We start from the raw sequence: 27,422 nt of genomic DNA, 5'->3' as shown, positions 1-27,422 counted from the left end.
AAAGAAGTGGCGTTTTTCAGGATAGGTGGAGAAGAAGGGGCAGTACATTCGGAACCCCGCTGCGATACCGATCGGATATTCATCAATGTAATCCCAGGTACAGAAGAAGATTTGCGGAGCTTGATGGCCAAATGGGGTATAGGGTTTCCACGTGCGTGGTGTTTCGGTTCGCCTGTCGGCTTCGTGAAGAGTGACGAGGCGGAGACCTTTGCGATGGGAACTTGATCTAATGAGACAATGGGACGTGGCTCAGGTGGCTGATCAGAGATCATAGATCAGACACATGCAATACGTATGATTGATTTATAGGTCGAGGGAAACTACGCTAAGATGGCAACGAAGCTGCACCCCTTTCTCCTTTTTCCTACATCCTCACAATGCATCTCCATGTTCTTCTTCGACGCATTCCTGAACAGAATGCTCATTGCGGTATGTTCACTCATAGCTTCTCAGCAACCTCGACGAAGTCTTCCAAGTTTCGCACCGGTCGGACACCGGTGCTGACTTGCATACTCGCCTTCCAAGCATGCACATCCTCGATAAGAACAGGCTGTGAAGCATCCACTACGCTCTTGACGTCTGCACTCGCATCTAGGGCCTGAGGCGCGGCCGGCAGACCTGAATCTGCTACACCCAAGGCAGCCTTTGCTTCGTCGAGGATCTTGTTGGCGACTTCCTTCTCGATCTTGAGATCGTCAGTGAGGTGGCTGGCAACTGCATCCGAGATAGCCGCATTGGACGATGCGTCCTTGACGCGAGCCTCGAAAGCTTCATCATTGGTTGTGATCTTGTGTTCGGCGAGAATGATTTTGAGCGCAGCGGCGGCGGCAGTCTTCTTCTCCTCGAGCGAGGGCTCCTTGGCCTTGGCTTGCGCTTGTAGATGTACTGAGAGTTTGGAGCGTTGAGAGGATGAAGTCGAGATGTAGTGACTGTAGAAGTCTACCATGTCCTTCTTTGTAAGCTTCTCGATAGTCGCGGCATCAACATCGGCTGTATACTCGTTAGAAATGCACTAGCGCACGGGTCTAGGTAACAGCATACCTTGCAGGAAATCATACGAATCACTATAGATATGATTCCAGAACCTATTGTCCTCCGACGATAGATTCTTCAGTTTCGCGAGCCTCTTGTTGATCATCGCACGCTTGTGACTCTCAAACTCTTCCTCATTCATGTCGTTCAGTGTCTGCTCGAACGTATTGAGGAAATTCTCAATGCGACCTTCAAGGTACCGACAATCTTTCTCACTCTGGATGAGAATGCGATATCCTGACCAAATGTCGTGGAAGCTAGGGCCAGAGAACACGACATAGCCAAGCTGCTCAATGGTACGAAGTTGATTGAAACACGGCTCGTCCGTCATCTGCCCAAGAAGCAGGAGCTTGGCGCGCGTGACGCTGTCGTAACGGTGACCGGCATATAAGCTATATTCGATGCAGTGATTGACGTTTTGGGGATCTTTTAGTTGTTTCTCGTAGATGAAGTTACTACCGGATGGCCAGATGAGTCCCCGGCGTGTAGGTAACTGATTCGATGGCAGTCTCCTTGGCTTCATAGTGCGTTCTACTAGATCAGTAATCTTCAGAGCTTCCTCCTTGTATAGGTTGCCATGTGCCAAAACCTCGATTTGACATTGCGCCAGGATTTGCGGGAAGAACTGCTGTACGTCCTGAGCCGTCACGTTCTCAAGCTCTGGAAGAAGTTCGTCGTTCATTACGCTCTTCTCACTCTTGAACTGCCGAGAGTATGTCCCAACCTGATGGAAAGGCTGCCCGTACTCCCAGTTGCGTAGAGAACGAAGCATACGGTCGTGAATAATCCTGAAACGATCTTCTGATACTTCAAGATCCCGTACTTGCAGTAAGACCTTCTCCAGCAATACGTGCAACTTGTCGTTGTAGCCGCTGACGGTAATCGAAAGGCCACTGATGTGGTTGGTGAAGTCGTAGACCAAACCGGATAGGTCGGCGTCGTAGGAATACTCCACTAGAGCGTCATTTACAAGCTCACGATAGAGCGTGCATAACAACGTGATACGAGCTGTGACGCTGGTGATGGGTGTTCGGAAGTAGATATGAACGTTGGCCTTGGGTACCCAGAACTGATCATCCTTCTTCCACCAGATGCGCACGTTGTCGTCGTGGCGGATAAGCTTCGGCTCCTTGGTCGGCTGTTCAACCTCTTTCTTCTCTACTTCGAGCCGGGTCGGGATGAACTCATTCTTGTGCGGGAAGTGTAGCTCTGCCGGTCGGCTCTTGCTCTCGAATGCTTGTCTGATCTCGGCAAGGAAGTCTTCTGGCATCTTTTCGACCTTGTGCTCTGTTCCATACCACTTTTCCTTTTGATCCCATCCACCTGGGAAATCTTGACTAATGATCGTCATCCTGAAGTTGTCTGGTCGAAGGTAGGACATAGCCTCGCTGATCAGCTGGGCATCGAACTTCTTGATGATGGCTGGACCGCTTAGAAGCATCTTGCGGTCGTAAGGCCTCTGCATAATGCCGGCGAGACCACTGGCAGTGCGGCTAGGTGGGCTCTTTTGCTTAAATCGGAACTCCACTTCACTGATCCGCATTTGCTCCTCGACTACCCATTCGAGAGGCGGCTGATCGCGCATCAATCCGATGTATTGGAAGACAAGCTTGGCAACCTCTTTGTGATTCTTGAGCCCCTCCTCGGTCAATTTGATATTGACAGTGAACAGCCCTGAGCCAGGGCACAGGGTAGAGCCTCCAGCACCAAGTCCGTTCGCCCAGCCCTTTGCTTTGATGTGTGCAAGGATGCTACCGGGACCTTCGTGACCGAGCAAGTGACTAAGGTATCTTGAAGGATGTGACTCGTAGAACTTCTCTTCATCGCGATAGGCGAATGTAAGCTCTAACGACCGTGATTCCAAGACCGGTCTGGCAAACGTCTGTGTCAACAGTTCATTCCCAGTGTAAACGGGCATATCCCATCGATTTTGTCCAAGGTTCTTGTTCGGGACTTTAGCGAAGATCTCCTCCACCCATGTTTCCAGTGTGTCAAGGCTCTCTCGGCCTAGGACGACTAACTTCATCCGGTTTGCAGAATAGTGCGTTGAGTGAAACTTGATAAACTCGTCTCGAATCTTGACGCCTCGTGCTATGGGCTCGTCATGGAGGGTCTTGTAGCTTCCGGTCGAGAAATGGTTGTAGGGATGATCTGGATTGGCCAATGCCTTGTTAAGCTGATGCATCCGCCAGGTATCATTTTGGAGGTTCTTCTTATTCTCTGAGTCCACAGCCTTGAGCTCGCGATCGACCGTGTCTTCCAAGAACAGAGGACTGATGAAGAACTGGCCGAAGCGGTCCAGCCCTCCCCATAGCGGCGACTCGTCCTTGGACTCTGACAGATTAGTTTGTGACACGTCTGGCGATGCGGTTTGGCTGCTCGCAGGTGTGGAGGAAGGGTATGAAAGCTCAAAGTAGTAGTTGGTTGAGGTAGAGGCTGTGAAGGCATTCGAATACCCGCCGTGGCGTGTCAGATATTGGTTGTAGGCGTTCTCCTCTGGGTACTTTTCGGTCCCCATGAACAGCAGATGTTCCACCGCGTGCGCGATACCCGGCATATCCGGCGCATCGCTGAAGCTGCCCACATTGACATCCAGCGCCGCACTAGCCTTGTCCGTCCCCGCCTCGTGTATCAATAGGACCTCTAGTTGATTTGGTAGAGTGATGATTCGGTAGGAACGATCGTCGAGTTGTGGCCTTTCCAGGTCTTCTATGCGCGACCTCCCCCCGGCTTCTCTTCCTAGCTCTTCCGCCATGGCGGCTGACTGCTTTCTTCTCAGCGAAGTCGCAAGGGCGCGATGTGTAGCTGGTAGCGGGACGACGGCGGCCTGGCAGCGAAGCGGGTTATGTATGGGGCGTGGTCCGAGGTGACTGGTGGCGAGCCGAGTCGAGGCTGAGCAGTGTGATGACGATGCTGTGTACTGTGCGATCGACCAGGCAACCGGTAGCCTGGGAAGGAGCGTTCGGTGTCGTGGTACCAGCGACAGGTTTCCCAGAGACTGTCGTGCGCCTAGCGATGGGGGCATCCACAAGACGTGCGGTGGAGCGGACTATGGTCGGACAGGCGGGTCCGCTGGTGATTCACTGTGGTCCGAGACTAATGAATTGCCTGCAGCTGTGGCAGACAAGAGGCGGTGAGGGACAGCGTATGTTGTGGCGGGGAAGTGGCAGGCGCTGAGTGCGGCTCTACTCACCAAACAATGAATGCAGCAGCGTCCGGCGTTGTGGTAACGACCAACGTCAGATACGGTGGGCCCTGCATTGTCGATAAGACACTAGGGCTGGCTACTGCCCGTGCCCGTCACCGTTGATCTTCGTCTACGTGACAACATGGTACCCAAGGCATTTCAAGCAGGTTACGCGAACACGACTGGCTTCAGAAAGGTTGTCAAGGCGACTATATACATCAAGAAGAAAGATGGCATGTCGGATGCCGACTTTATCGAGTACTATAACAACAACCACGCACAGCGCGCAGTTCCCATCCTGCAGCGCCATGGCATCCTCAGCTACAGCCTTGTACAGCCCGAGCGCAGTCCACTACATAGCACCCAAGCTGAGACCGCCACAGACATACCATCTAGAGCGGGATCGAAAAGCCATACAAGACATTATGCACGGCAAAGCCAAACTCATGGACTACGATGCCATCTGCACCTTCGTCTTCCCCGACTATCTGGCGCTGGCCAAGTTCATGTACGACAAAGACGGCGCTGCCTTGAATGGCGATCACGACAACTTCATGGACGACAGCCAAATGAAGATGATGGTCGGAGACGAGTACATGCTCATCCAAGACGGGGACAAGGTCGGATGACCAAAGTGCAACTGAAGACGGAGTCTTCATGGGGTATCATTGAACCGGACCAAGTGTACAAATACATCGAGAAGACGTCGCCGCGGCTACCTCCGGCCTTTGCCTTTGCCTCTGCCTGCAGATCCTCGTGGTGTAGACGAGCAGTTGGCTGAGATATGTCCCTTTTGCCCACATTTATAGCATTCCATGTTGGCCATGCCACCGAAGCCGCCCCCGCCTCCGGACCGTCGACTGCCTGAGATCGATGTCAAGCCCTGTAGGTCGCCATTGTCTTTCTGTCGCTTCGGTGTTGCCTTGACGGAATCGTCGCCCCGCTTGTTCTTTGATTCGCGCTTTTCCGTGGCCATTTCGCGCTTGGTCTGTCGGATCAGATCTGCGGCAGGATCGTCCGAATCGTAGTCGTCTGAAGAGTGCTCGGATTCTGATTCTGAGTTCTCGGCCTTGACAAAAGGCACCGTTGTCTGCATTTCGTCAGTTTGATTCTATCGCGAGTGCAAATTGTACACACATCTGCCTTCTTCTTGACACCACCGCCGAACTGCATTCTTATAGGCTTAACATCTTCCTCATCGTCCTCGTCCTCGTCCTCTGCGTCGAGCTCAGCGAATCCCGCTTGCCTAACCTTCATTGCATCTTGTCTCTTTCCTTCAAGAGGGTCCTTGAAACTCAACACCCACTTTGTCTCACCCGCATGTTGCGCAGCTTTGTCTAGGGCCGCCTGGCGCTTCGCTTCTTCCGCATCCAGTCCCGATTGTATGATGTCGTGATCCGAGGTTCCTACAGCAGATGCACCATTCGAGAGGCGTGCTTTCTTGCTAGGCGGGCCATTGGGCGTCGAGGGCGAAGATTTTGCGGCCGCGCGCTGCATAAACTACTCGCGTTCAGCGTACTCCTAGGGTAATCCAGTAGTGACCTGCGTACCTTCATCCCCATCAGTCCCTTGGACATAGTTTTGGGCGTGTTTCCAGACATCCTGTGATTGGCTACAATATCGGTATCGCCGCGGAGGGTTGGCTGGGTTGTGAAGTTGCTGTCTTCGTTTGCGAACGCGCAGAGTCGCGTTCGGCGAACTTTTGACGCACGGACCCGTCGCGCTATCGATAAGGCCGTGCCCAAGTGCCAAGCCGATGATGTAGCTCTGCCATTTCACGCATCCTGAGCAATGTCGCAACCGAGCTTCCCCAAAGCCTCTTTTGGCGCGATTTCGATCTTGTCTCAGCATTAGGGTTAGCTTCGAGTATGAACAGTATCTCAGAAGGTCCGACATTGGCTACACACGACTTCGCCTCCCACAAAACAGGGCACGAACACAGTGGACCCCTAGGGCTGCATGCAGCGGTTGCCAGGAAGTTCACCGGTGTACAAGAGACGTATTTCAACATGGGCCAGACTCGCACAACATGCAATGACGTGGAACCGAATGTTCGAGAACTCTTGAAGAGCTGTGAATTAACAGTAGTGATATTCTAGCGTCGCCCTACGTCTCGAACCATGAGGACGTTCCGGACTGCAATGTCCACCAAGAATGAATCTGGACTAATCATATGGCGTCGTCACCATATGTCGGCCCTCAGACCACCACTATCTCCGTCGTTTGCGCTAGCAACGCTCCGTGCCATTGGGGTATCGTCGAGGTTCCAGCCTCCAGGTATCTGCCGTATAAGGCGGCGTATGACGCCATTGGTCGTTAAATGTAAGTCGTCTCAGTAGTATGTGTGGGTTGGCATATGGTATGCGGCGGAGAACCGCGCCTCCGCAAGATGCTCATGCGGGCTTGGTTATGCTAGGGCTCATGGCTCTCGAGAATAGTGCAGCTTTCATTTGTCGGTAGGCCTCGATAGCTTGTTCCTGGGACTGAAGTCCGGAATGAGACTCTGTCGACGGACACAACTGGGGTCTGGGTAATGAAGTTGTCCATGATGATATGTCGGAGGCGTGTGCAGGTGATAGGAAAGGATGCGACGACGCATGGTGGGTGGTAGAAGCCATGATCCTTGGAGAAGAAGAAGATGAAGACTGAGAGCCAGTTGAGCTTGTAGCAGGAGAAGACATTTTGGTCTGCTGGAAACGTGGACACTCGCGACCCATATAAGGCCTGGGGATAATTTGTCAAGCAAGATGCGAACGATAACAAATCCCAAAAGTCGAATACCATGCTGAACTCCGAAACGTGCTCCGGCACGATTACGACTAGGGCTTGCAGGATGATGGACCAAATTTCCAAATCACGACATTGTGATAAGAATGGCAACCTTGTTGTCGTCAATGACACAGTAATCAGAGTGCAGACGCGGAGAGTCGCACGGGAGATCGTCGCGAAACAACCTTTATCCAATCGCAATACGAAATCCTTGGACATTTGACCAATCGCAACCGAGCGACATGGATGGGCCTGCTTCACATAAGGGACTGCTAGATGCCACGAGGACGAAAATCGTGTGTTGCTTGACAAATCCCAGAGCCTCGGGAATCGCCAATCTCATACGGCGTATACGCGACATTCCGTGTTGACTTACCGACAGTCTGGTGGTGTTTATTCCAAATTCCTCACGCGAATTCGACGCTAACGGCTGCTAGTTCCTCCGGTCTCACTTCCTCGAAACGCAACTTTAACGATCTCGCATGCACCTGCATGTTCTCTGAAGCTCGGTCCGCGAATATGCCCATGTCCGGTGTCTAAAGCGCCTCAGCCGCTGGTGTTGATGATGATCGTGCACTGCTGGCAGAGCAAGCCTTATGAAAGGACTACCTTAAACGGGAAAGACATCTCGGTGCCAGCTGCACGCTATGCGGACCGCGAGGTCCTTTGTAAGGAAGGTGGATCCCCGGTCGGATGCGCAATTTGCCCCAAGAGCTTCTACCGTCATAGTCTCTTCTCCGCATCTTGGTGACAAAAGCACGCAAGGCAATAGAGCATCATCTCAGAGCGCACACCGCTCATCGCATGTTCACCGCAGTCAGCCTGGGAAGGCTCCACCCAGACAGCCACCACAGATCCTATCCTACACGAGGCGCAGACTAAGGCATCCCGTAGTGACAAATCTGTAAACAGCTGTGCGCCTATGAGCTGGGCATACCCAATTCCACCAACTGTAGACAACCTGAGATCTCTGAGTCGGTTTATGGGCATCATGCCGATGTAACACTCCACGTGGACGTGCCGCTCCGATGCCGATGCGGCATGCAAGAGGGGGCTAATCGATACAAATGCTTTGCAACCTAGCCTATGCTCACACTCAACTCCTGTTGGATCTGACGTCAAACCCTATGTCGTGTCAGCAACAATACCCGGTACGCATCCGTCGAAGCCATCTCAAAAGAGGTCCCCTAGCTGTCAACGCGGCCGCCATGCTGTTAACCCGCTAAGGGGCCATACTTCATGCACATCTAGAAGTATAGTCGGCCCAGATAGTGTCCGACACATGACAATTGACAGCAGCTAGCGTAAAAGCCTCCAAGCCTCCAAGGGAGATTCGGACCGATCTCTATCAGCCAACCTGCTGAGGTGTACCCTTACATGTGCGCTCTCTTAGAAGGAGTCACTGTAAGTATCCCTTTAGGCAATGCGAAGACCCGGTACCCTGCGCAGCGTTCACCTTTCACTTTGCTGCATTTCACAAGTGTGCCCTTTACACATGTATACAATACAATCTGCCGCGACCTTCCACACACTGTTTCCAGAACTCGATCAAGTCGTCTCAATTTTCATGAACTGCGGTGTGAACGCACTCTTTGGTGTTTGCTTCTATGTACCCGCTACATGATCTGCGAGTCCTGTCTACACAGCATGGCGGTCTCATAGAACGAGTCAGTAAACATCAAGATGATATCATCCAGTCTATGTATTCCGGTTCAGCGTGGCCCGATCCACTAGTGAACCACACTTTGGCACAACGGCTATCTCACGATCGATGATTACCATGTGGTGTATTCGCCTGACTCATTCATTGTTTTGGGAAGTAGCTGTGTACATTCTCGAATATTATCTGAACTGAGGTGCTGAACGATCTTTGTTCTGTCCCCTCATATAGAGTTCCCAGGTACCATGGTTTACCCCCCAGCTGAGCTTATAGTTGGCTAGGAGCTATCACAGTGGGTCTGCGGCATCATAGCGACCAGAATTGCAGTGCCCCTCAGGAACATGTAGATTGGTCCAGCCCGCGTTTGCATGTGCCCACCAAGGAATGCGGCTGATGACTTCGGACACTTATTCCAGAAGACAATCGCCTTGCTGTTCTACAAACGCCGAAAGCGCTCGTTTTGATTTCCACTCAACGATCCCATCGTTTTTTCACCAAATGCACGATCAATCTCCAAGTTGGTTCGTCCTGAGATCGAAAGCAACAGCGGATATACGATATGAGACTTTGATTCCTACTGTGATCTTCACTGCGATCGCCTCACTTGTGGTGGGTTTGCGATGGTGCAGCCGAGTAACATCAACTACAGTTATGCCGGAAGACTACATCGTCACTGCAGCCATGGTAACCAGCACGAGTAATCTGGGCAGTATTCAAAGCAACATTCTGATTCTCGCAGGTATCCTCCATCGGATTCGCGGCCGTAGTTGCTGGACGCAAGACACCCAATTGGACATTGCATGAGGAAGGAAAAGCTGACTGCAATACAGAGTTCAGCATCGACGGAGAGGATCTGAAGCAAGGAGGCCTTGAATCACCCTCGCTTGCTGCTATGCTGAAGGTGCGTGATATCCATTAGGCTTCGCACACTGTTGACTGTTTGTAGCTTGTTCTCGCCCAGACTATCCTCTACCACCTGGCAAGCAACCTTGTCAAAGCCTCATTTCTGGTACAATATCTTCGCCTCTTCCTAGTCATCCCTCAGATCGTCTGGATATGTAACGTGCTTCTTATCCTGGTCTTCGGTGCCACGGCTTGGGGCATCTTCGGTAACATCTTTCTCTGCGAGCCTGTGCAGAGTTACTGGAATGTCACGCTATCAGGAAAATGCATGAACAAAGAAAACCACTTCTGGTCAACGAGCATCATCGGTCTCGTACTCGACTTCTCCATTTGGGTTCTGCCTATTCCCGTAATTGGGAAGCTGAATTTGCCCAGTCGGCAGAAGCTTGGACTAGTCGCAGTCTTTGGGCTTGGTGGATTGTGCGTCCTTCCATTCCCTGTGATAGAAAGCTATCTGCTGACTTCGATTCTAGCGTCTGTATCATAACACTGCTACGATTGGTGCTGGTACATGACGCAGCGAATGACGGTGAAGTCACAAGTATGGCCTCGCTAGATCCGATATCAAGTGTACGCTGACACGACTGCAGAGGCGGGTACCTACGCTATAATCTTCTCGACTATCGAGGTTAACGTCGCCATCATCTGCGGATCGCTGCTTGTCATGACGCCTCTGATTGCACGCCTCCTGCCAGGTATCATGCCCGAGCAACCAATGACCGCGGCGGAAGACGAACGGACATGCAGAACCTTGACCGGATTGCATCTACTCAGTGGAGGCACGGAGGGTGACGTGGAGAAGGCGCAAAGGGGCGGGAGGCGCGACACCTTGATTGAGTCGGATGCGTTCGCTACGACCAAAGAGATGAAGAGGCTCATGAAGGGGCTGGGGAACAGCAAGCGAAACACTACGTAGCTTACCGAAGACGGGATGTAGCTTCTGCTATGACGTATGTCAACGTCTACGGTTTATGTGTCGCCCTGCTACCATTGTGATGTTTCGCTCAACAGAAAGCCTGCCATGTGTTCCGAACAGAGGTCTTCAACTACATGACGGCTGTTGTCCTTGTCCACGAATATCTGGGGAGCTCGCAGGCAGATGACAAGGAATGCCCCCACCAGACGTTAGCGTGGCAGCTTAGCTTGTCGACCGTGCTCAACCTCAACCTGCATCCAACATCGTTGATCGATTGAATGCAACTCGGTCTGCGTCCTCGTTTGCGAACACGGCCATCTTTATACGACCTAGTCCAAAAGAAGAACATTGACCAGATCTCGATATCTGGAGCTCATACCGCCGCCGGCTACGACGACGTTGAGCCACACCGAGTGCCGCTTCCCGCGAGCCCGCTGATATCACCACAAGGCGAGCTTCCCACCCAGCCGCCACCGCCGCACATCACCCTACAAGAAGCCAGCGACGACGAGAAGGAGAGACCAGCACCCAAGATGCCTCCCGTAAGCACTACAAGTTACAGGGACGGGTTTGGGGCAGGCAGCTAATTCACGCGCGCAGAAAGCACAGAAGAAGCAGGAGCAGAAGTCGGAGGGCGAGGAGCATGGTAAGCTTGAACACTCTGCACTTAAACGTAGAGAACAATAGGACATGTCGCTAATTCCATACAGGCGCCATCTACTCCATTTCCGGGTACGTCACCGCATCGCAGCGCAGCGCTCGAGTCGCATACTGATCCGTCCAGTCCTGTCATCATCGCCGAGAACATGATCGGATGTGCCATGTACGAGCTTGTACGTGGAACGGCTCTACTAGGATGGACGACTGCTGACTGCCCTAGGTCCGTGTTGGTCACGACAACCTCGTCGGTGAGGTCATTCGAATCGAGGCCGACAAGGCCACCATCCAGGTCTACGAAGAGACTGGTAGGCACACCGCGCAAGGAAACACGTTGGAGGACTGGGCTAACATCGCACAGCTGGTGTAACCGTAGGCGACCCCGTATACAGGACCGGGCAGCCATTGTCCGTCGAGCTGGGTCCTGGTCTTATGGAGACCATCTACGACGGTATCCAGCGTCCCCTCAAGGGCATCGCCGACGACGCCAACAGCATCTACATTCCCCGTGGTATCAACTTGCCCGCTCTTGACCGCAAGAAGAAGTGGGATTTCACACCCGGTTCCCTCAAGGTCGGCGACCACATCACTGGTGGCGACGTCTTCGGTACTGTCTTCGAGAACAGCCTGCTCAGCGAACATAGGGTTCTGCTGCCTCCCCGTGCCAAGGGTACCATTACCCGCATCGCCGAGAAGGGCAGCTACACCGTCGACGAGAAGATCTTGGAGCTCGATTTCAATGGCACCAAGACCGAGTACAGCATGATGCACAAGTGGCCCGTACGGGTACCTCGTCCTTCCAACGAGAAGATGTCATCCGACCAGCCGCTCATCGTCGGCCAACGTGTCCTCGACTCTCTGTTCCCCAGTGTTCAGGGTGGTACCGTGTGCATTCCCGGTGCTTTCGGATGCGGCAAGACTGTCATTTCCCAGTCTTTGTCCAAGTTCTCCAACAGTGACATTATTGTCTACGTGGGTTGCGGTGAGCGAGGAAACGAGATGGCTGAAGTCTTGATGGACTTCCCAGAGGTATGGAAATTGGATTATGGTGTGTACGACATGCTGACTTGCTCTAGCTCACTATCGACGTCAACGGCAAGAAAGAGCCCATCATGAAGCGAACCACCCTCATTGCCAACACCTCCAACATGCCTGTGGCTGCTCGTGAAGCCTCCATCTACACTGGTATCACCGTTGCCGAGGTAAGTTCCGACTGCTTGGAATACACGTGAGACGTATACTGACTCGTTTACCCCTGCAGTATTTCCGCGACCAGGGCAAAGACGTGGCCATGATGGCTGACTCCTCGTCACGATGGGCTGAGGCTCTTCGTGAGATTTCCGGACGTCTCGGAGAGATGCCTGCTGACCAAGGTTTCCCTGCTTACCTCGGTGCCAAACTTGCGTCTTTCTACGAGCGTGCTGGCCGTGTTCAGGCTCTGGGTAGCCCCGAACGATTTGGCAGTGTGTCGATTGTCGGTGCTGTCAGTCCTCCAGGAGGTGACTTTTCGGATCCCGTCACCACGAGCACACTCAACATTGTGCAAGTCTTCTGGGGTCTCGACAAGAAGCTTGCTCAGCGAAAGCATTTCCCATCTGTCAACACATCGATTAGTTACAGCAAGTACACAACCCCGCTCGACAAGTACTACGCCAAGAACAACCCGGAATTCCCCCGTCTCCGCGACCGCATCAAGGAGCTTCTCACTACGTCAGACGATCTCGACCAGGTCGTGCAGCTTGTCGGTAAATCCGCGCTGGGTGATAGTGACAAAATTACGCTCGATGTGGCTACGCTACTCAAGGAGGACTTTTTGCAGCAGAACGGCTACTCGGACTATGACCAGTTCTGTCCGCTATGGAAGACCGAGTGGATGATGAAGAACATGATGGCTTTCCACGACGAGGCCCAGAAGGCCGTCTCCCAAGGACATGCATGGCCCAAGGTTCGCGACGCGACCTCGGAAATCCAGAGCCAGCTCCGTTCAATGAAGTTCGAGCTGCCCAGCGACGGAGAGGAGAAGGTCACCAAGAAGGTAAGCCTGGCAGGACGTGACGCTTTGATTTGTACATACGCTGACTTCGAAACAGTACGAGGAGCTCCTGCAGAAGATGACCGACAAGTTTGCATCGGTTGTCGACGAGTAAATGCATGTGGTTGAAGGCGATTTCTCCGTAGCGTGTCTGTCTAGTATATCTCCAAGATCGTAGAATGTGAATTGTACCAAGATACCAATGCTGCTGCCTGAACCCGCTGACGACGCCGTGTCGCGTCCTGTGACCGCAATGCGCATCATGTGCGCCAGGAACGACATCATGGTAGTCAAAATATCGAAGTGGCTCTAGATCACTACTAGCGGAACACAGGAGCAGTTGAGCACATCTCTGATTTGATACATGTGACAGCTTGGTGACGTACGCAGCCCATGGATATCCCCAAGTCGCGCGGATATTTCGTGGGGCTGAGTCGTGTGGCGTATCGAAGCTTGGGCTCTCTCCGACGTTGGCACCTGCAGCAGCTACGCAACCCGCAAGCAACAACCCCAGATCTCAGACACTCTCGCCTTCAGCGCCCTTGATACCACCAACACCCAAACCCGCTTCTACACACGAACACTGAAGGCATCCGCACCACTTCGACCCACACTTCGCCGACCATGGCGACAAACCCAAATGCGTACGCACATGTTTCGAGGGCCCCTCGCATTGCGGAAAGCTAACGTGGTTATACAGCATCAACGTGAACGACCCGGGGCTGATTACTCTCGTAAACAAGCTCCAGGATGTCTTCACCACAGTCGGAGTACGTCGCTGCCCTCCGCCCGCCCGCGCGCAACTGGCTACACCAACAGCCCAAAGACGCATACTGATGCCTAAGTCAGGTCCAAAACCCCATAGACTTGCCCCAGATTGCCGTCGTAGGATCGCAGTCTAGTGGAAAGAGTTCGGTGCTCGAGAACATTGTTGGACGAGACTTGTGAGTGCCTCTTATTGCGCCATGGCCTGAGAGATGTAGGTTAACGATAGCTCTCCAGCCTGCCCCGAGGAACCGGTATCGTCACCCGAAGACCGCTCATTCTCCAGCTCATCAACCGCGCATCCTCGCAAGCGAATGGCACCCCCGAGGGAGCAAAGACAACAGACCAGGAGAACAATGTCGACGAGTGGGGCGAGTTCCTGCACATTCCTGGCCAGAAGTTCCACGACTTTGGCAAGATAAGGGACGAGATTGTGAGGGAGACAGAATCCAAGACGGGTCGCAATGCGGGTATCTCGCCCGCGCCCATCAACTTGAGGATATACTCGCCAAACGTCCTCACACTTACGCTGGTCGACTTGCCAGGTCTAACAAAGGTGCCTGTTGGAGACCAACCGAGGGATATTGAGCGTCAGATCCGAGAGATGGTCCTCAAGCAAATCAGCAAGCCCAACGCAATCATCCTGGCTGTCACTGCTGCCAACACCGATTTGGCCAATTCGGATGGTCTCAAGCTGGCGCGCGAGGTGGACCCAGAAGGACAACGGACAATCGGTGTCTTGACCAAGGTCGACTTGATGGACGAGGGCACCGACGTCGTGGACATTCTCGCTGGCCGCATCATCCCACTGCGGTTGGGCTATGTACCAGTCGTCAACCGAGGACAGAGGGATATCGAGAACAAGAAGGCCATCTCGTACGCGCTCGAGCACGAAAGGCAATACTTTGAGAACCACAAGGCATATCGAAACAAGGCAGCGTACTGTGGTACACCCTACCTTGCGCGCAAGCTGAACTTGGTAGGCTCAGTCTCTTCTATACACTTCGGCACAGCAACTAACAGTTACAGATCCTTATGATGCACATCAAGCAAACGCTGCCCGATATCAAAGCCCGCATCGCCTCCTCACTACAAAAGTACCAGGCAGAACTTGCTTCGCTAGGCAACTCCATGCTCGGCAACAGCTCCAACATTGTCTTGAACATGATCACGGAGTTCACCAACGAATACAGAGGAGTCTTGGAGGGCAACAACCAAGAGCTTTCTGCAGTAGAGCTGTCTGGCGGTGCTCGTATCTCTTTCGTCTACCACGAATTGTACGCCAACGGTGTCAAGGCCGTCGATCCTTTCGACCAGGTCAAAGACATGGACATTAGGACGGTTCTCTACAACTCCTCCGGATCATCGCCAGCGCTGTTCGTCGGTACTACTGCTTTCGAGCTCATTGTCAAACAACAAATTAAGCGACTAGAGGAACCCAGCTTGAAGTGTGTCAGCCTCGTCTACGATGAGCTGATCCGAATTCTCAGCCAGCTTCTCAACAAGAACGCTTTCCGAAGATACCCGGGCTTAAAGGAGAAGCTACACCAGGTCGTCGTCAGCTTTTTCAAAAAGGCTATGGAGCCTACTAACAAGCTCGTAAGGGACCTTGTTGCTATGGAGTCTGTCTACATCAACACTGGTCACCCTGACTTCATCAATGGTTCACGCGCCATGGCCATCGTACACGAGCGACACAACAGCAGCAGGCCTCAACAAGTGGATCCCAAGACTGGAAAGCCTCTTCCACCTAGCGTGCCGCCGCGGTCGATATCTCCCTCGCTTGATCCTAACGAGGGTGGTGGCTTCTTTGGTTCCTTCTTCGCAAGCAAGAACAAGAAGAAGATGGCGGCTATGGAGCCACCACCACCTACACTCAAGGCCTCTGGTACCCTCTCCGAGAAGGAGTCACAAGAAGTCGAAGTTATTAGTAAGTCGCCTCTAGCGTTGATGTCGGACATTGACTAACGATGTACAGAACTACTGATTACCTCCTACTTCAACATTGTTCGTCGGACAATGATCGACATGGTACCCAAGGCCATCATGTTGAACCTCGTTCAATGGACCAAGGAAAACATGCAGGGCGAGCTTCTAACCAACATGTACAAGACGGACGAGCTCGATGAGCTACTGAAGGAGTCAGAGTACACTGTCAAGAGGCGGAAGGATTGCCAGCAGATGGTGGAGAGCCTTTCCAAGGCACAAGAGATCGTCAACCAAGTGCAGTAGAAGGATGCGTGTCTGGGAGGATCTTGCGGCTAGACTTCCAAGGTTGTGTTCTCTGGGTCTGGCATCCTGTCAAGACATGCAAGGTGTTTTGGGTGCAGCTTGCTAGATTTTGGTCTTGAGCCTGTTCATATTATCGTTGATGCATACAATGTTTGTCAGCAAGTGGAATTCGTGATTGCTCTGTACTCGCTGTGATTCTACTAGCCATGGCGACCGCGCGGGCGTAGCAGTCGCCTGCGGAGCATGCACGGACCACCGAGCATCTCGAAAAGTCGCAGTGCACTCGAAGGCCCGCCTCTCCAGCAACTGAGCGGCCATGCTGCTCCCACGGATATTCGCGCCCGTCCGCGCATCATTGGCAACATCTACGACATTCATCGCGCCATCTACACGTGTTCTCGACGCCCTCCGCGTGGCCAATGGCACCTCGGCGCCCACCCCGGTTCTCTCCTTCGTCAGGCACTCAGCGCATCAGGCCCAAGGACGAGCCAACGGAGCAAAAGATGGACCTGGTAAACGTTTAGGAGCAAAGAAGAGCGGAGGTATGTTTTACAGTTTGAAGAAGCAGTTAGGAGCCTGGCTAACGGCATTGCAGGAGAGTATGTCATCCCAGGAAACATCATCTTCCGACAACGAGGAACGGCCTGGTTTCCCGGCGAAAACTGCAAATTCGGCCGCGACCACTGCATCTTCGCGACAGAGTCTGGTTACGTACGATACTACCGTGACCCGAAGAAACACCCAAAGAGGCAATACATTGGTGTCGCCCTCGAGAAAGACCACACCCTTCCATACCCACCAAATGCGGCGAGACGGAGACGCTTAAACATGCTCGCCGTTCCTATCACTTCATCAACGAGTCCTTCTGCGGACGCAGTTGTCATAACCGATTTACAAGTTGGCGACGGCACAGGCAGCCCAAGCAGCGTGCGCGATACCCCGCGCGAAGCGACACGGAAGGGATTGAGCTTGACCGCTGGCAAGGGATACGCGTACCGTGAGGCCAACTGGCAGATTGGACGTGCGGCCGAGAAGGCGGGTGTGCAGGTCAAGGAGTTTGTGCCGGGTGACCGATGGACGGCCTGGAGGAAGAGGAGCACAAGGATCCAAGCGAACATAGAGAGGAAGAGGCTCCGGAATGCTGGCAAAAAAGCTAGCAAACCGAAAGCGAGGAAGGCCAGGGCCTAATCAACAAGACGACATACTGCGGGTTGTATGAATATATGTGTAAACTGAAGATATACAGCCTTTGACTGGCGATTTGACGAACACAAGAAGCGCTCATGTGAACAAATGATAATGAGTAGAGAATCTGACATGATTATAACCTTGCAGAGTCCTTCCAAACCAAGCCCCCTTGGTCCTCGACATAATGCCTACCCTTAGTCCATCCCATCCATGTGGTCAATGTATCTTCGCCCCCACTGCCAGGCTTCAAGCCCTTCTCGCTCCATCCGCTGCCATCCATTCCTATACCCTGGCCCTCTGCTGCCGACCTCCCATCATGACCATCGTGTATCGCATATCCAGGTGAGGACTTAAGAGTTACAGCCGGCCGTTGATCGAAGCCCTGGGTCTCGAGTTCACCCTGCGTTAGCACGGGCGTGCAGCATGCATCTGTTCCGTCGAAGATGGCCTCCCATTCCTCGCGCGTTTTCTTCTTGAACTCGGCGGCAAAGAAGTCCTTCAAATTTGGCCAGTCCGCCCTGTCGTCCCTATTACCAGGTAGATCCGACGGCTCTAGGCCCATGCCCTTGAGTAGAGCAGCGTAGAACTGGGGTTCAATAGCGCCCACTGCCATGTACTTTCCATCCTTTGTCTCATACGTATCGTAGAATGGCGCTCCACCATCTAGCATATTCGCGCCCCTCTCCCTCTTCCAGACCTCTGTCTTCAATCCCAACCTTGGCATAGTCGCCAATATCGCACTCCCGTCAACCATATTCGCCTCGACAACCTGTCCATAGCCACTCCTTTCTCTCGCCAGCAGCGCAAGCAATATACCAATGAAGCACATTGCGCCGCCTCCCGCGAAATCTCCCACGATATTGCCCGGCGCATACGGTTTTTCCCCTTTCCTGCCAAACATGCTCAACACGCCGGATACAGCAATGTAGTTGATATCGTGCCCGGCCATTTGACTGTATTTGCCATCCCGACGGAAGCCCGTCATGCGAGCTACGATCAATCGCTTGTTCAACTTCAACAGCACCTGTTCAGGGTCGAGACCGGCTTTCTCGAGGACGCCAGGTCGGAAGGGATCGATTACCACGTCGACTTGAGGGATGATCTTCTTGATGAGGGCGAGGCCCGCGGGCGATTTGAGGTTCACGCATATCGAGGTTTTGCGCCGCGTTAATTGATCGGAGGATGGGGCTGAGGGTGCGCGGTCGAGGCGGAGGACTGTGGCGCCGTAGTCTGCTAGGAGCATGCCCGCGAAGGGACCTAAACACGATCAGACCCATTCTAGAGAATGTAGTGCGAAGGGAGGTTGGGGTTACCTGGGGCCAGTCCTGCAAACTCGAGGACGCGTACGTCGGCGAGTGGAGGTGGTTGGTTTGCTGACGGCATGACGAGGTAGCTGGAGGTGGTATACTACTTTGGACGATGGAAAGGATGCGCGTGAAGAGAGAAAAACGCGAGCTTAGTAGTAAACATGCTCGACGTCGACATTCTTGGCCGTCGCGCCGGCTAAGGACTCCCGCGGGGAAGCATGCTCTGGAAGCCGAGGTGCGGATGTGGAGAGCTTGAAAGCTGGGGTAGTAGCTTCATCTCTCGCGTTTGGTCTGTTTGTCTTCGCACGCGACCATCACGACGAGTCGATCTATCCCTCACTCTAAATCTCTCAGAACATGTCTGATGAGGTATGCCATGTCATCCAATAATATATCATGGCGCGCTTCGCCCCGCTCTTCCAATGTGCTATGATTGCTAGCATTAGGCACCAGCGCGCGTATGCCTACGTGAGCGGCTCTTCAAGGATCAATAACTCTGCAGAAGTCGCGGAGCTGTTCTTTCAAACGCTGGACGAGCGTGGCTTCCTTCCAAGATTTACCCGTGCTCGAACACATCATGCCTCCCCAGTTGAGAGCGCGAACGTCTCGCGTCAAACCTCAATCTTACGCTCTTTCTTCCAATTCCTCTTCCAGTCAAAGTCACCTCCTCATGTCTGAATCATCCGCACAATCGGCAAGCAATACACCTTCAATCTACACCATCAACCTTTCACTACCGCCACGCGAACGCTATGTGCTGGTCGCCACCGAATACGCCCATGTTCTGCGCAAGATGCCGTGTCTCTACGATGAAGCAGTTCAGCATTTGAAGTTGCCTACTGGCATTTTTCATCTCTTAGGCCGTCTGTTCTTGCGTCGTCTTCACAGCGACGAACAGACTGAGGAACTCAGTGGCATTAGCGAAGCATCTGGCGTGCCAATGTACTTACTCGTCGCTTATAATGTCTTCCTGGACCTTCTCATGGGCTGCACGAGCGGCGGAGTCATGGTCAAGGATCCCGAAGCCGAGACAACGATGATGCATTTCCGAACGCTAGATTGGTCTATGCCTCTCCTGAGACAAGCAATTGTGCAATTCGACTTCATCGAGGGTGTGGGTGGCGACGTGATAGCGAGCACAATTGGCTACGTTGGTTTCGTGGGTGCACTTACAGGTGTAAGGAAGGGATTGAGTGTCTCACTCAACTTTCGACCTTATCACAACGCCCGGGGAATTTCAGGACCTAACATCAAATATTACTGGAACACTCTCATGGTGCTTCTGGGGAAGAGACCGAGCATCTCCACCCTCATACGCGATTGCCTTCTACCTAGGTCAAGCGCACCTCGCAGACGGCACAGGCTCTCTAAGAAGTCTTTACAAGAACGAAGAGATCCGTCATCTGCACTAATTCCGCCATACAATGCATCTGACGCACCCAACGATATCGCAACTATGCAGACATCAGTGGCGTATTTGATCGTCTGTACCAGCGCAGAGACCATCATCCTGGAGAAAGACTTCCACAGCGCAAGGATTTTACGCTCATCAACCTTTATCAGCACCACTAATCACGACGTATCGTTGGAGTCTACAGTCAACCCGCACGCCCATCAGAACCAGGCCGTCCATACTCAGGGCCGGAATCACAGCTTTCTCAATGCTGGCATGCAAGAAGTACTCGAAGAAAGCATCATGCGAAAACAGTGTCTAGAGCGAAAATGGCGAGAGTGGACCCAGGAGCAGGGCCGTAAAGCGAAGCGAGGGCAGAATGCAGCAGTAGGCGTGAGTCCAGAGAAACTCATTAAATGGTTAAAACAGTACCCGGTGTGTAATGAGGTGACACATTTTGTCTGTGTCATGGATCCAGCAGAAGGGATATTCAGATGGGTGCGGGCTTTTGAGGAGGGCGAGATACCGTTTCAGGGTTGATATCAGGCTTTTTGGCTGTTCAGGTCACTTGTAAATGATAGCACTTCTCGATGAAGAAGATGGGCTGTTCGCGTCTATCGTGTTGCTAGGAGTGCAGGCCTCGGCTCACGATGGATACGGGAGCTAATACTAATGCGGTTTGCCACCGTTTACCTTCCGTTCCTGACGGTTCTGCAATTCCCCTGAACTTCACACATCGCCCACTTCCGCGACCTATTGAGTCATCAGTCGATTATGCCAAACTTCAGGTGGTTCTAGTGAATGACCATTACCGTGATAGGGCACCGAAGATGCGCCGCACGTCTAGATGGCAACGCACAAAAGATCCAGGACCGGCTGTTGGACTTGTCGGGGGGCTGGATATAAGTGTGACGAGGTGAAGCCTTTTTGTGGGCGTTGCACAAGACTAAACATCATCTGCAAAGGCTATGGAGTCAAGCTGAAATGGCAGGACGACGCCGCCAATTCATTGGCAAAACCACCACGGAAGAGTCGGAAGAAGAAGGCTATCAACGATGACCAAGCACTCAGCCCAGCGTCGACTATCAGCTTCGAATCCATACAATCGGCAGTTACGAGTCCAGATGTGCTGTTCTCATCGCCTGACTCGGCGAAAAGTATGCCTGCTTTACCCTTCAACAGCCCTGTGCTGTCCTATGGGATATCTCCAGCCGATCGATGGCTCCTTAGTTATTGGGGAGAACAGCTCTCAAAGCTGTTGTCGGTTTCACCTCAAAATGGCATCGCGACACCATTCCAACGGCATTTGACGGCCATGGCCTACGAATCGCCAGCACTCAGATCGACAGTCCTCTCAATGGCTGCAAATCATCTCGCATTTGCATCAAACGATGCTTCACTTCACCTACAAGGCTACCGTCATCAACGAGACGCAATTCAAGAGCTTCAAAGGATGATTCAAGATCCAGTGAAGATGGATACTGAGCCAGCGCTGGCCACTGTCATGATGATGCAGGTTTCGGCGCGATTGTTTGGCGATGAGGATGAAGCCAACGTCGCGAACCATCTGACTGGCGCTAAAGCCATGATAACAGGGCGCAGTGGGGGCAGCTGGCTTGTCACATCTAGTGCTCGCTTCCTCCTGAGCCTGTTTGCATACCACGATATTCTATCTTCCGTGTCGAGAGGCTCGCAGCCATTATTGGATCATGAAATGGACTTTGTCGCCATCGAAGGGGAGAAAGAGCTAGAAAGTATCGCAAAAGTCCTAGTGGTCGTTGCAAAGATCAGTCAGCTGCAACACGCTATCAGGACGAGAAGAGCCCTGTCGCCAACAAGCCCTGCTTTGTCGGAAGATGAAAATACCACTGGTCAACATATCCAGCAGATTATATTAGCCATGGAATTCGTTGCATGTAAGAGGGGGGACAGCGAGGAGCGCATAGACATTAGCTCGACAGCTGAAGCCTATCGCCACGCCGCCTTCATTTACCTCTACCGAACCTGGCTTGATATAGGTGCTCCCAACCCGATAAGCATGGAGCATATCAATCAGTGTCTATCACAGCTACAGCAAGTCGACATCCATTCGCCTTTAACATCAGCGCATATGTGGCCGCTGTTCACCGCGGGCTGCGAAGCGATCGACAGCACACAACGACAATTCGTCCGTGATCGATTTGAAAAGCTGTATGCTGTGAAGCATTTCCCCAGCTTGAAACGCGTCATGCGCGATATCGAACATGTTTGGGCAGCCAAGGATATGGAGCAGCAGATGAAAGGTCAAGATGGAATGGCCAAGGTTGACTGCATACAAGTCATCCTGAAAAGAAAGGGGCGGGAGGTCGATCTTGCGTGAGAGTTTGCCTAACGGACGTAGCTTGCTTTGCGCACAGACAGGTGGTTCTTACACGTAAGGCAACACTTGGATGGAGCAAGGCTCCGTTTGCGCCGGACGATATAAAAATGGGATTCGGTGGCCTATGCTGCGTCCATTATACCTTCAACCAGCCAGACTACACTCAACCAGCCACAATGAACACCCCAACTTCCGTCTCTCACTTAGAGTCTCTGCCCGCAGAGCTCTTCAACCGCGTTTTGAGCTATGTTTATAATCCTTACGATTGTGAGATCGACGAGTCCGACACCGCGTTCGGCGGTTACCGCTTCGAAACTTCCCTTCTGCGCATCAGCAAGAGCATCCATCAGCTCGCGAAGAGCTATGTGCATCACATGCTGTCTTGTATACGATTCGACATCAACTGGGGCGCTTTCGCAATTCAGCCACACTGGCTTGGTGTAAAATACATCAATATTCGTCATGTCAAAGCCGCCAAAACACTCCCGGACGGATATCTGAACCTGAGTCTACGGCCCATACCTCAGGAAGCTCCAGCTGGGCGTTTGCACATCAAGATAGAGTTTCCACATGCCAGCGATGAAACCCAAGAGGATGTTACACGCATGGTCAAGACTGATGCAAACATCTCGATGTCCCTGCTAGTACTTGAGAAAGACCTACCTGGTGTTATGCAGGTACTTCGCATGAACGACCTAGCCTATTGTTACCGCAAATTCCCAGGGACTACAATCTCCAATGGCGTACGTGCGCGTCCTGGTGTTCATGGCATGAAATCTGAGATCGTTGTCGCACATGGCCAACAGCTCGAGCGCTATCAACATCTAATCTTAGAGTTTCACGTCATGTGGAATGTCCTCCACAAGACTACCATTACTGGACACGCAGATAGCCATCTTGCTAAGAAGTCTGCGGACTTTATACAGGGGCAGCATGAACATCAAGCGCGAGAGTCGGTCGGTTTCTCGAAAGCAGACATGAACGCTAAATTGCCTATCGAGCTCATGGGAGAAGGGATATCATCTCTCCTTTGGCTCAAACACCGGGGCGACGAGTATCTCACAAAAGGCTTATACGCAAATGCTTACATGTGCTACTCTAGCGCATGCACTCTTGAGGAATACTGGCTAAAAATGGCTCCACCGCCTGCTAATTTCACCGTTTGGTCACTTGCCGGCTTCCTCTACGTCACTTTTGGAGTGACGCTCATGTTCAATATGGCGATCGCCAAGATGAAAGGGCGCTTGGACTTGGTTCTTAAACATCCTCGTGGCACATCAATGTTTGGATACTACGGTATGCTCGCTATTCTCAGCGGTGGCGGTGGACTTCTTGATGATCAACGCTATATGGAGCTGAGCATGGTAGCCATGATCTACGAAATGTTGACTGAGGACCTCAACCAGGGTGATCGATTATTCGATCTCGTTGGCAAAACTTGGGAGGATGACGACACAATCGATGATCTATCGCCAGATCTAGGTCTTCTGTACGACACTGTCAAGGAACTCGACGATGCAGAACCCACACCCGCTTCTGGCCCTAAGATTCCTGATGGACTGAAGGCAGCAGTAGCAAGTGGCTTCGCAAATATCGCGCCGCTGAAGTGGGCGGTCTCAGTTGACAACTTCCCGAATCCTTTGCGAGAAGTCGTCCAGTTCTTGCCACGGGTTCAGCTCTTGCCGGACGGTGCTGTGGAGAACCCTAGTGGATATAGCTTCCAGATCCCGGTGTACTGCCAGCCAACTGATGAGCAGCGCATCAATGGAGAGGACCACCCGAGGTATCTCGTGTAAGGAATGCTCAAGGACATTCGCGGTATTCTAGTAAAAAGCCTTGTGTACAAGGTACATGTCGCTGTTGATATGACGTACAGGCAGGAGGCTTGAGCGTTCCAACCTAAAGTTATTCAATAAAGCGAAATTCATTACAGTCTTTGTGCCTTAAAAGGTTGTGCCTTCTCCTCGCTCCCTAGTCATGTTGTGAGCGTATCTTTGCTACGCCTCATCACCGGGCAATCAATACACAAGTTTTCTCAAATAATTAACGATGTTGCACGTTTGCCCTGTTCGTTATTTGTGATGTCGTCATCAATGGATCTTCCAATACTTGAAAGCCGATGAGACGCGTTGCCGAAAAAGCAGACTACATGTCAGGCAAGCACGCTGGTAATAGCGCGCGTTGGTACACGCGCAACATTACAACGAGCGCGACAATTTGGTCGCCTATCATGAGATGGCCATGTATCCATATTCCGCAACTTCAAACAAACATTGCGAGCTCCCAGTCATTCAAGGTTTTGTTCGCTCGAATATCACAATGATTGTGGGTTATGTATGTACCGCTCCTATGACACCGCCTGCGCAACCGAAAAAATGCGCAGCCAGCTCTAATGGATCGCTTGGTTCCTTCTCCGCAGCGCTATATCGCAATCACCCAATAGGAAATCTCGGGTCGCATCGATACAAGACGTAAAGATGCGGGTGAGATGGGTGTTGAACTGTCTGATGGTGCGTGAAGAAACAGAAGGGAGGCCGGGCAAATTTTCGATGTTATCGAGATTCTGCTTGGCGCGCTAGTCCAGGCATAGATTGGCGCGGACTGTCTTCCCGAGGGGTCTCCACTTAGGGCCCCTTCCCAGCCACTTTTAGATACATGCAGAAGGATCAGGTCCATGGCGAGCTTTGTGGCTTACCCCGCGATTGTAATCCTCGGCGTTGGGGAGAAGAACGGCTGAGCTTCACACATCAAACGCCTGTCCGCCGACATGGACACGCAATCTACCACCGCAAGGACTGTGGCCAGCAGAGACGCGAGCATTGAATACATCAGCGACAACATCTTTCAATTGACACTCTCCCCAGAGAACAAAGCGGAAGTATTTGAGCCTGGCCTTTCCAAGCTGGACCAAGGTCAAGAGGAGGCCAGCCTCGTCCTTCGAAATTTGACCTCATGGTGTCCAGATGTCGCTGCTCAGTTTTCCCAACGCTCAACTACCACCATCTTGAAGACACCATTCCGTCTGGTCTTTCCTTCAGACGCTCGGGGGGCTTTCGACAAAGACCTGTATCCACGACAGTATTTCGCGATCTCCTATTGCTGGCATTCAAGCGACTATCCAAACTCGAATTATGAACCGCACGATCGTTGGCCCTTCAGCAAACCCTTTGTAGATGCCATTCTGTGTGAGAAAGAGCACCCTCGCATAGGACTTTGGATTGATCAGCTATGCATTGACCAAGAAGACACTCTCGACAAGCAGATGTCTGTTGCCGCCATGGATGTAATTTATCGATCATGCATGCGTCTGCTGGTTCTGTTAGAAGACGTGAAACTTACTGAGGCGGAGACGTACCTCGTGGAGAACTTCGAAATCTCCAAAATACAGTGGCACAAGGCATGGCTACCGGAGCCGGAGGTTAGACCACTCTATTTGTCTTTCTACAAGAAGATCAACGCAGCGAGATGGGTACGTGAAGCTCCAAGAAAAAGGAGATCCTGGGGCACACACTGACTTGCTCGTTCTTACCTTGTAGTGGGATCGTGCCTGGTGTTTCCATGAATTCAACGTCAACGAACCATGGAGCGACAAAAGGCAGCGATACAGGAATCACAACGCGACGTTCTTCATGAATGGACCGGGTGATTCCATAGTCAAGATGAAATGGGTGAATCTCCACGTCATCATGTCTACAGCGATAGACTTGCCGTCTCATGACAACGATATCAACCTAAACGCTTTCAAAGGCCGAGAAATATTCACGGGCTTTGCTAACCAAGGCGGACCTCCTACAGCGACCATGAAATCGAGTATTATGGCCTCGCATAACAGTGTAGCTCGAAAAGGCTGTCAGAATCTTGGAGACCGCATCAGCATCATGATAAACATCAGTGGGCGTGCCCTCGCATACTTCGGCGAAGCCTTGAACAACAAAGACGAGGTGCTATATTTCAGCGCACTTCTCGCTCTAGCGGCAGGAGAGACATACCCACTCAGTATGACGGACCCTACATCGATCAAACTCATGGGCAATAAGACGTGGCTTTCGCGAAGCCTCGGTACTGGTGATGCTATAATTCCAAAATTCCCCCTTGGAAGTGTGCAGGGCATCCGCCAGGTTTCGACCGAAGTCATCAAAATCGACATGATTTTTCTTCAAAGGCTCGGTATACCAACAGATCACAGCTTCGAGCTGGACGCTGTTGGCCAAGTTTTCCCTGGCACAATACCAACTACAGAGCCCGCAAAGTATGCCGCTGATGCAAGCAAATCGCATTTACCTGCCGCCCAGACGGACAGCGAATGCGACGAGCACCGACGAAGGTTCATCGCCACTTGTATCAGCAATGGTATTCAGTTTACTGCCAATCTATGGGAGCAGCTAAAACGTGATGTTGTACACCCCAACTATAACCAAGGCATTTTCCGAGATCTGCAGCCAAACACTGCCCTGAGTATACCAGCACAAAGGTTTTTGGACCACCTACAACGAGATGCAACTCCAGAAACATTGGAAAGTACTGTATTTGATGTGGATGACGCCAACATCTTCTTGACCTGGGTAACCGATCCTCGTTCAATGTATTACATCGGCTCTCTTTCATTCCGCTTGCAATGCACCATGGATGGGCGTCAGGCTCTCATGACTATCACGAGCATCAAGGAAGACTGGAAAGATGCCAAGCTTGAGGAGCTCCAAGCTGCAATCCCTACTGATTTGCTTAACGCGAGTTGCATGACGTCGAGGGTTTGGATTCTGCAACCATTGGAGATCGATGAAGGCGTTGTGTTGAGATGGAAGATTGTGGCAAAAGCGCTGCTGCTCGGTGAGCCGAATTTGATGGAGGAGTTGAGACTGCATGGTAATCAAGACGATGCGGTGGTAGCGTTGAAGGCGGACACATGCGTGGGTGGTTAGGCATGCTATGGGCCTATGTACCGAGGTTGGTGCGTAGCGCAGGACACCGGACTTGCTGTTGCCGACCTTAAAAGTATTGCGAGCTCCATTGAGACCATCAATA

At 52.3% G+C, this 27,422-nt stretch overlaps 11 protein-coding genes across 11 annotated transcripts; 8 read left to right on the top strand and 3 right to left on the bottom strand.

Moving 5' to 3' along the window:
- Nucleotides 1-439: 439 nt before the first annotated feature.
- Nucleotides 440-3,787, bottom strand: J4E83_000956 (uncharacterized protein; the record flags this gene model as incomplete). Its single annotated transcript, XM_049327913.1, has 2 exons — nucleotides 440-990; nucleotides 1,042-3,787. The coding sequence occupies 2 exons, from the start codon at nucleotides 3,785-3,787 to the stop codon at nucleotides 440-442; spliced, it is 3,297 nt and encodes a 1,098-aa protein (XP_049192431.1).
- Nucleotides 3,788-4,361: 574 nt separating this feature from the next.
- On the top strand, nucleotides 4,362-4,848 carry J4E83_000955 (uncharacterized protein; the record flags this gene model as incomplete). Its single annotated transcript, XM_049327912.1, has 2 exons — nucleotides 4,362-4,550; nucleotides 4,603-4,848. The coding sequence occupies 2 exons, from the start codon at nucleotides 4,362-4,364 to the stop codon at nucleotides 4,846-4,848; spliced, it is 435 nt and encodes a 144-aa protein (XP_049192430.1).
- Nucleotides 4,849-4,934: 86 nt separating this feature from the next.
- J4E83_000954 (uncharacterized protein) lies at nucleotides 4,935-5,796 on the bottom strand (the record flags this gene model as incomplete). The annotated part of the gene is made up of 3 exons (XM_049327911.1): nucleotides 4,935-5,309; nucleotides 5,357-5,719; nucleotides 5,770-5,796. 3 exons carry the CDS (start codon nucleotides 5,794-5,796, stop codon nucleotides 4,935-4,937), a joined length of 765 nt encoding a protein of 254 aa, XP_049192429.1.
- Nucleotides 5,797-9,299: 3,503 nt separating this feature from the next.
- Nucleotides 9,300-10,467, top strand: J4E83_000953 (uncharacterized protein; the record flags this gene model as incomplete). Its single annotated transcript, XM_049327910.1, has 4 exons — nucleotides 9,300-9,387; nucleotides 9,479-9,549; nucleotides 9,595-9,964; nucleotides 10,142-10,467. 4 exons carry the CDS (start codon nucleotides 9,300-9,302, stop codon nucleotides 10,465-10,467), a joined length of 855 nt encoding a protein of 284 aa, XP_049192428.1.
- A 278-nt stretch (nucleotides 10,468-10,745) lies between these two features.
- On the top strand, nucleotides 10,746-13,271 carry VMA1 (H(+)-transporting V1 sector ATPase subunit A; the record flags this gene model as incomplete). Its single annotated transcript, XM_049327909.1, has 9 exons — nucleotides 10,746-11,009; nucleotides 11,068-11,113; nucleotides 11,178-11,199; nucleotides 11,252-11,300; nucleotides 11,348-11,432; nucleotides 11,486-12,153; nucleotides 12,201-12,326; nucleotides 12,386-13,159; nucleotides 13,215-13,271. 9 exons carry the CDS (start codon nucleotides 10,746-10,748, stop codon nucleotides 13,269-13,271), a joined length of 2,091 nt encoding a protein of 696 aa, XP_049192427.1.
- Nucleotides 13,272-13,780: 509 nt separating this feature from the next.
- VPS1 (vacuolar protein sorting-associated protein 1) lies at nucleotides 13,781-16,153 on the top strand (the record flags this gene model as incomplete). The annotated part of the gene is made up of 6 exons (XM_049327908.1): nucleotides 13,781-13,800; nucleotides 13,857-13,926; nucleotides 14,006-14,100; nucleotides 14,159-14,900; nucleotides 14,951-15,851; nucleotides 15,900-16,153. 6 exons carry the CDS (start codon nucleotides 13,781-13,783, stop codon nucleotides 16,151-16,153), a joined length of 2,082 nt encoding a protein of 693 aa, XP_049192426.1.
- Nucleotides 16,154-16,469: 316 nt separating this feature from the next.
- J4E83_000950 (uncharacterized protein) lies at nucleotides 16,470-17,341 on the top strand (the record flags this gene model as incomplete). Its single annotated transcript, XM_049327907.1, has 2 exons — nucleotides 16,470-16,695; nucleotides 16,749-17,341. 2 exons carry the CDS (start codon nucleotides 16,470-16,472, stop codon nucleotides 17,339-17,341), a joined length of 819 nt encoding a protein of 272 aa, XP_049192425.1.
- A 133-nt stretch (nucleotides 17,342-17,474) lies between these two features.
- On the bottom strand, nucleotides 17,475-18,724 carry J4E83_000949 (uncharacterized protein; the record flags this gene model as incomplete). The annotated part of the gene is made up of 2 exons (XM_049327906.1): nucleotides 17,475-18,598; nucleotides 18,655-18,724. The coding sequence occupies 2 exons, from the start codon at nucleotides 18,722-18,724 to the stop codon at nucleotides 17,475-17,477; spliced, it is 1,194 nt and encodes a 397-aa protein (XP_049192424.1).
- Nucleotides 18,725-21,009: 2,285 nt separating this feature from the next.
- J4E83_000948 (uncharacterized protein) lies at nucleotides 21,010-22,400 on the top strand (the record flags this gene model as incomplete). Its single annotated transcript, XM_049327905.1, has 2 exons — nucleotides 21,010-21,014; nucleotides 21,074-22,400. The coding sequence occupies 2 exons, from the start codon at nucleotides 21,010-21,012 to the stop codon at nucleotides 22,398-22,400; spliced, it is 1,332 nt and encodes a 443-aa protein (XP_049192423.1).
- Nucleotides 22,401-22,576: 176 nt separating this feature from the next.
- Nucleotides 22,577-24,196, top strand: J4E83_000947 (uncharacterized protein; the record flags this gene model as incomplete). Its single annotated transcript, XM_049327904.1, has 1 exon — nucleotides 22,577-24,196. One exon carries the CDS (start codon nucleotides 22,577-22,579, stop codon nucleotides 24,194-24,196), a length of 1,620 nt encoding a protein of 539 aa, XP_049192422.1.
- A 971-nt stretch (nucleotides 24,197-25,167) lies between these two features.
- On the top strand, nucleotides 25,168-27,319 carry J4E83_000946 (uncharacterized protein; the record flags this gene model as incomplete). Its single annotated transcript, XM_049327903.1, has 2 exons — nucleotides 25,168-25,869; nucleotides 25,937-27,319. The coding sequence occupies 2 exons, from the start codon at nucleotides 25,168-25,170 to the stop codon at nucleotides 27,317-27,319; spliced, it is 2,085 nt and encodes a 694-aa protein (XP_049192421.1).
- Between the last annotated feature and the right edge of the window lie 103 nt (nucleotides 27,320-27,422).

The sequence above is a fragment of the Alternaria metachromatica genome, assembly GCF_023757995.1.
Source record: "Alternaria metachromatica strain BMP 0045 chromosome Unknown scaffold_2, whole genome shotgun sequence".
Taxonomy (NCBI): Eukaryota; Fungi; Ascomycota; class Dothideomycetes; order Pleosporales; family Pleosporaceae; genus Alternaria; species Alternaria metachromatica.
This window is presented reverse-complemented; position numbering and strand designations above follow the sequence as displayed.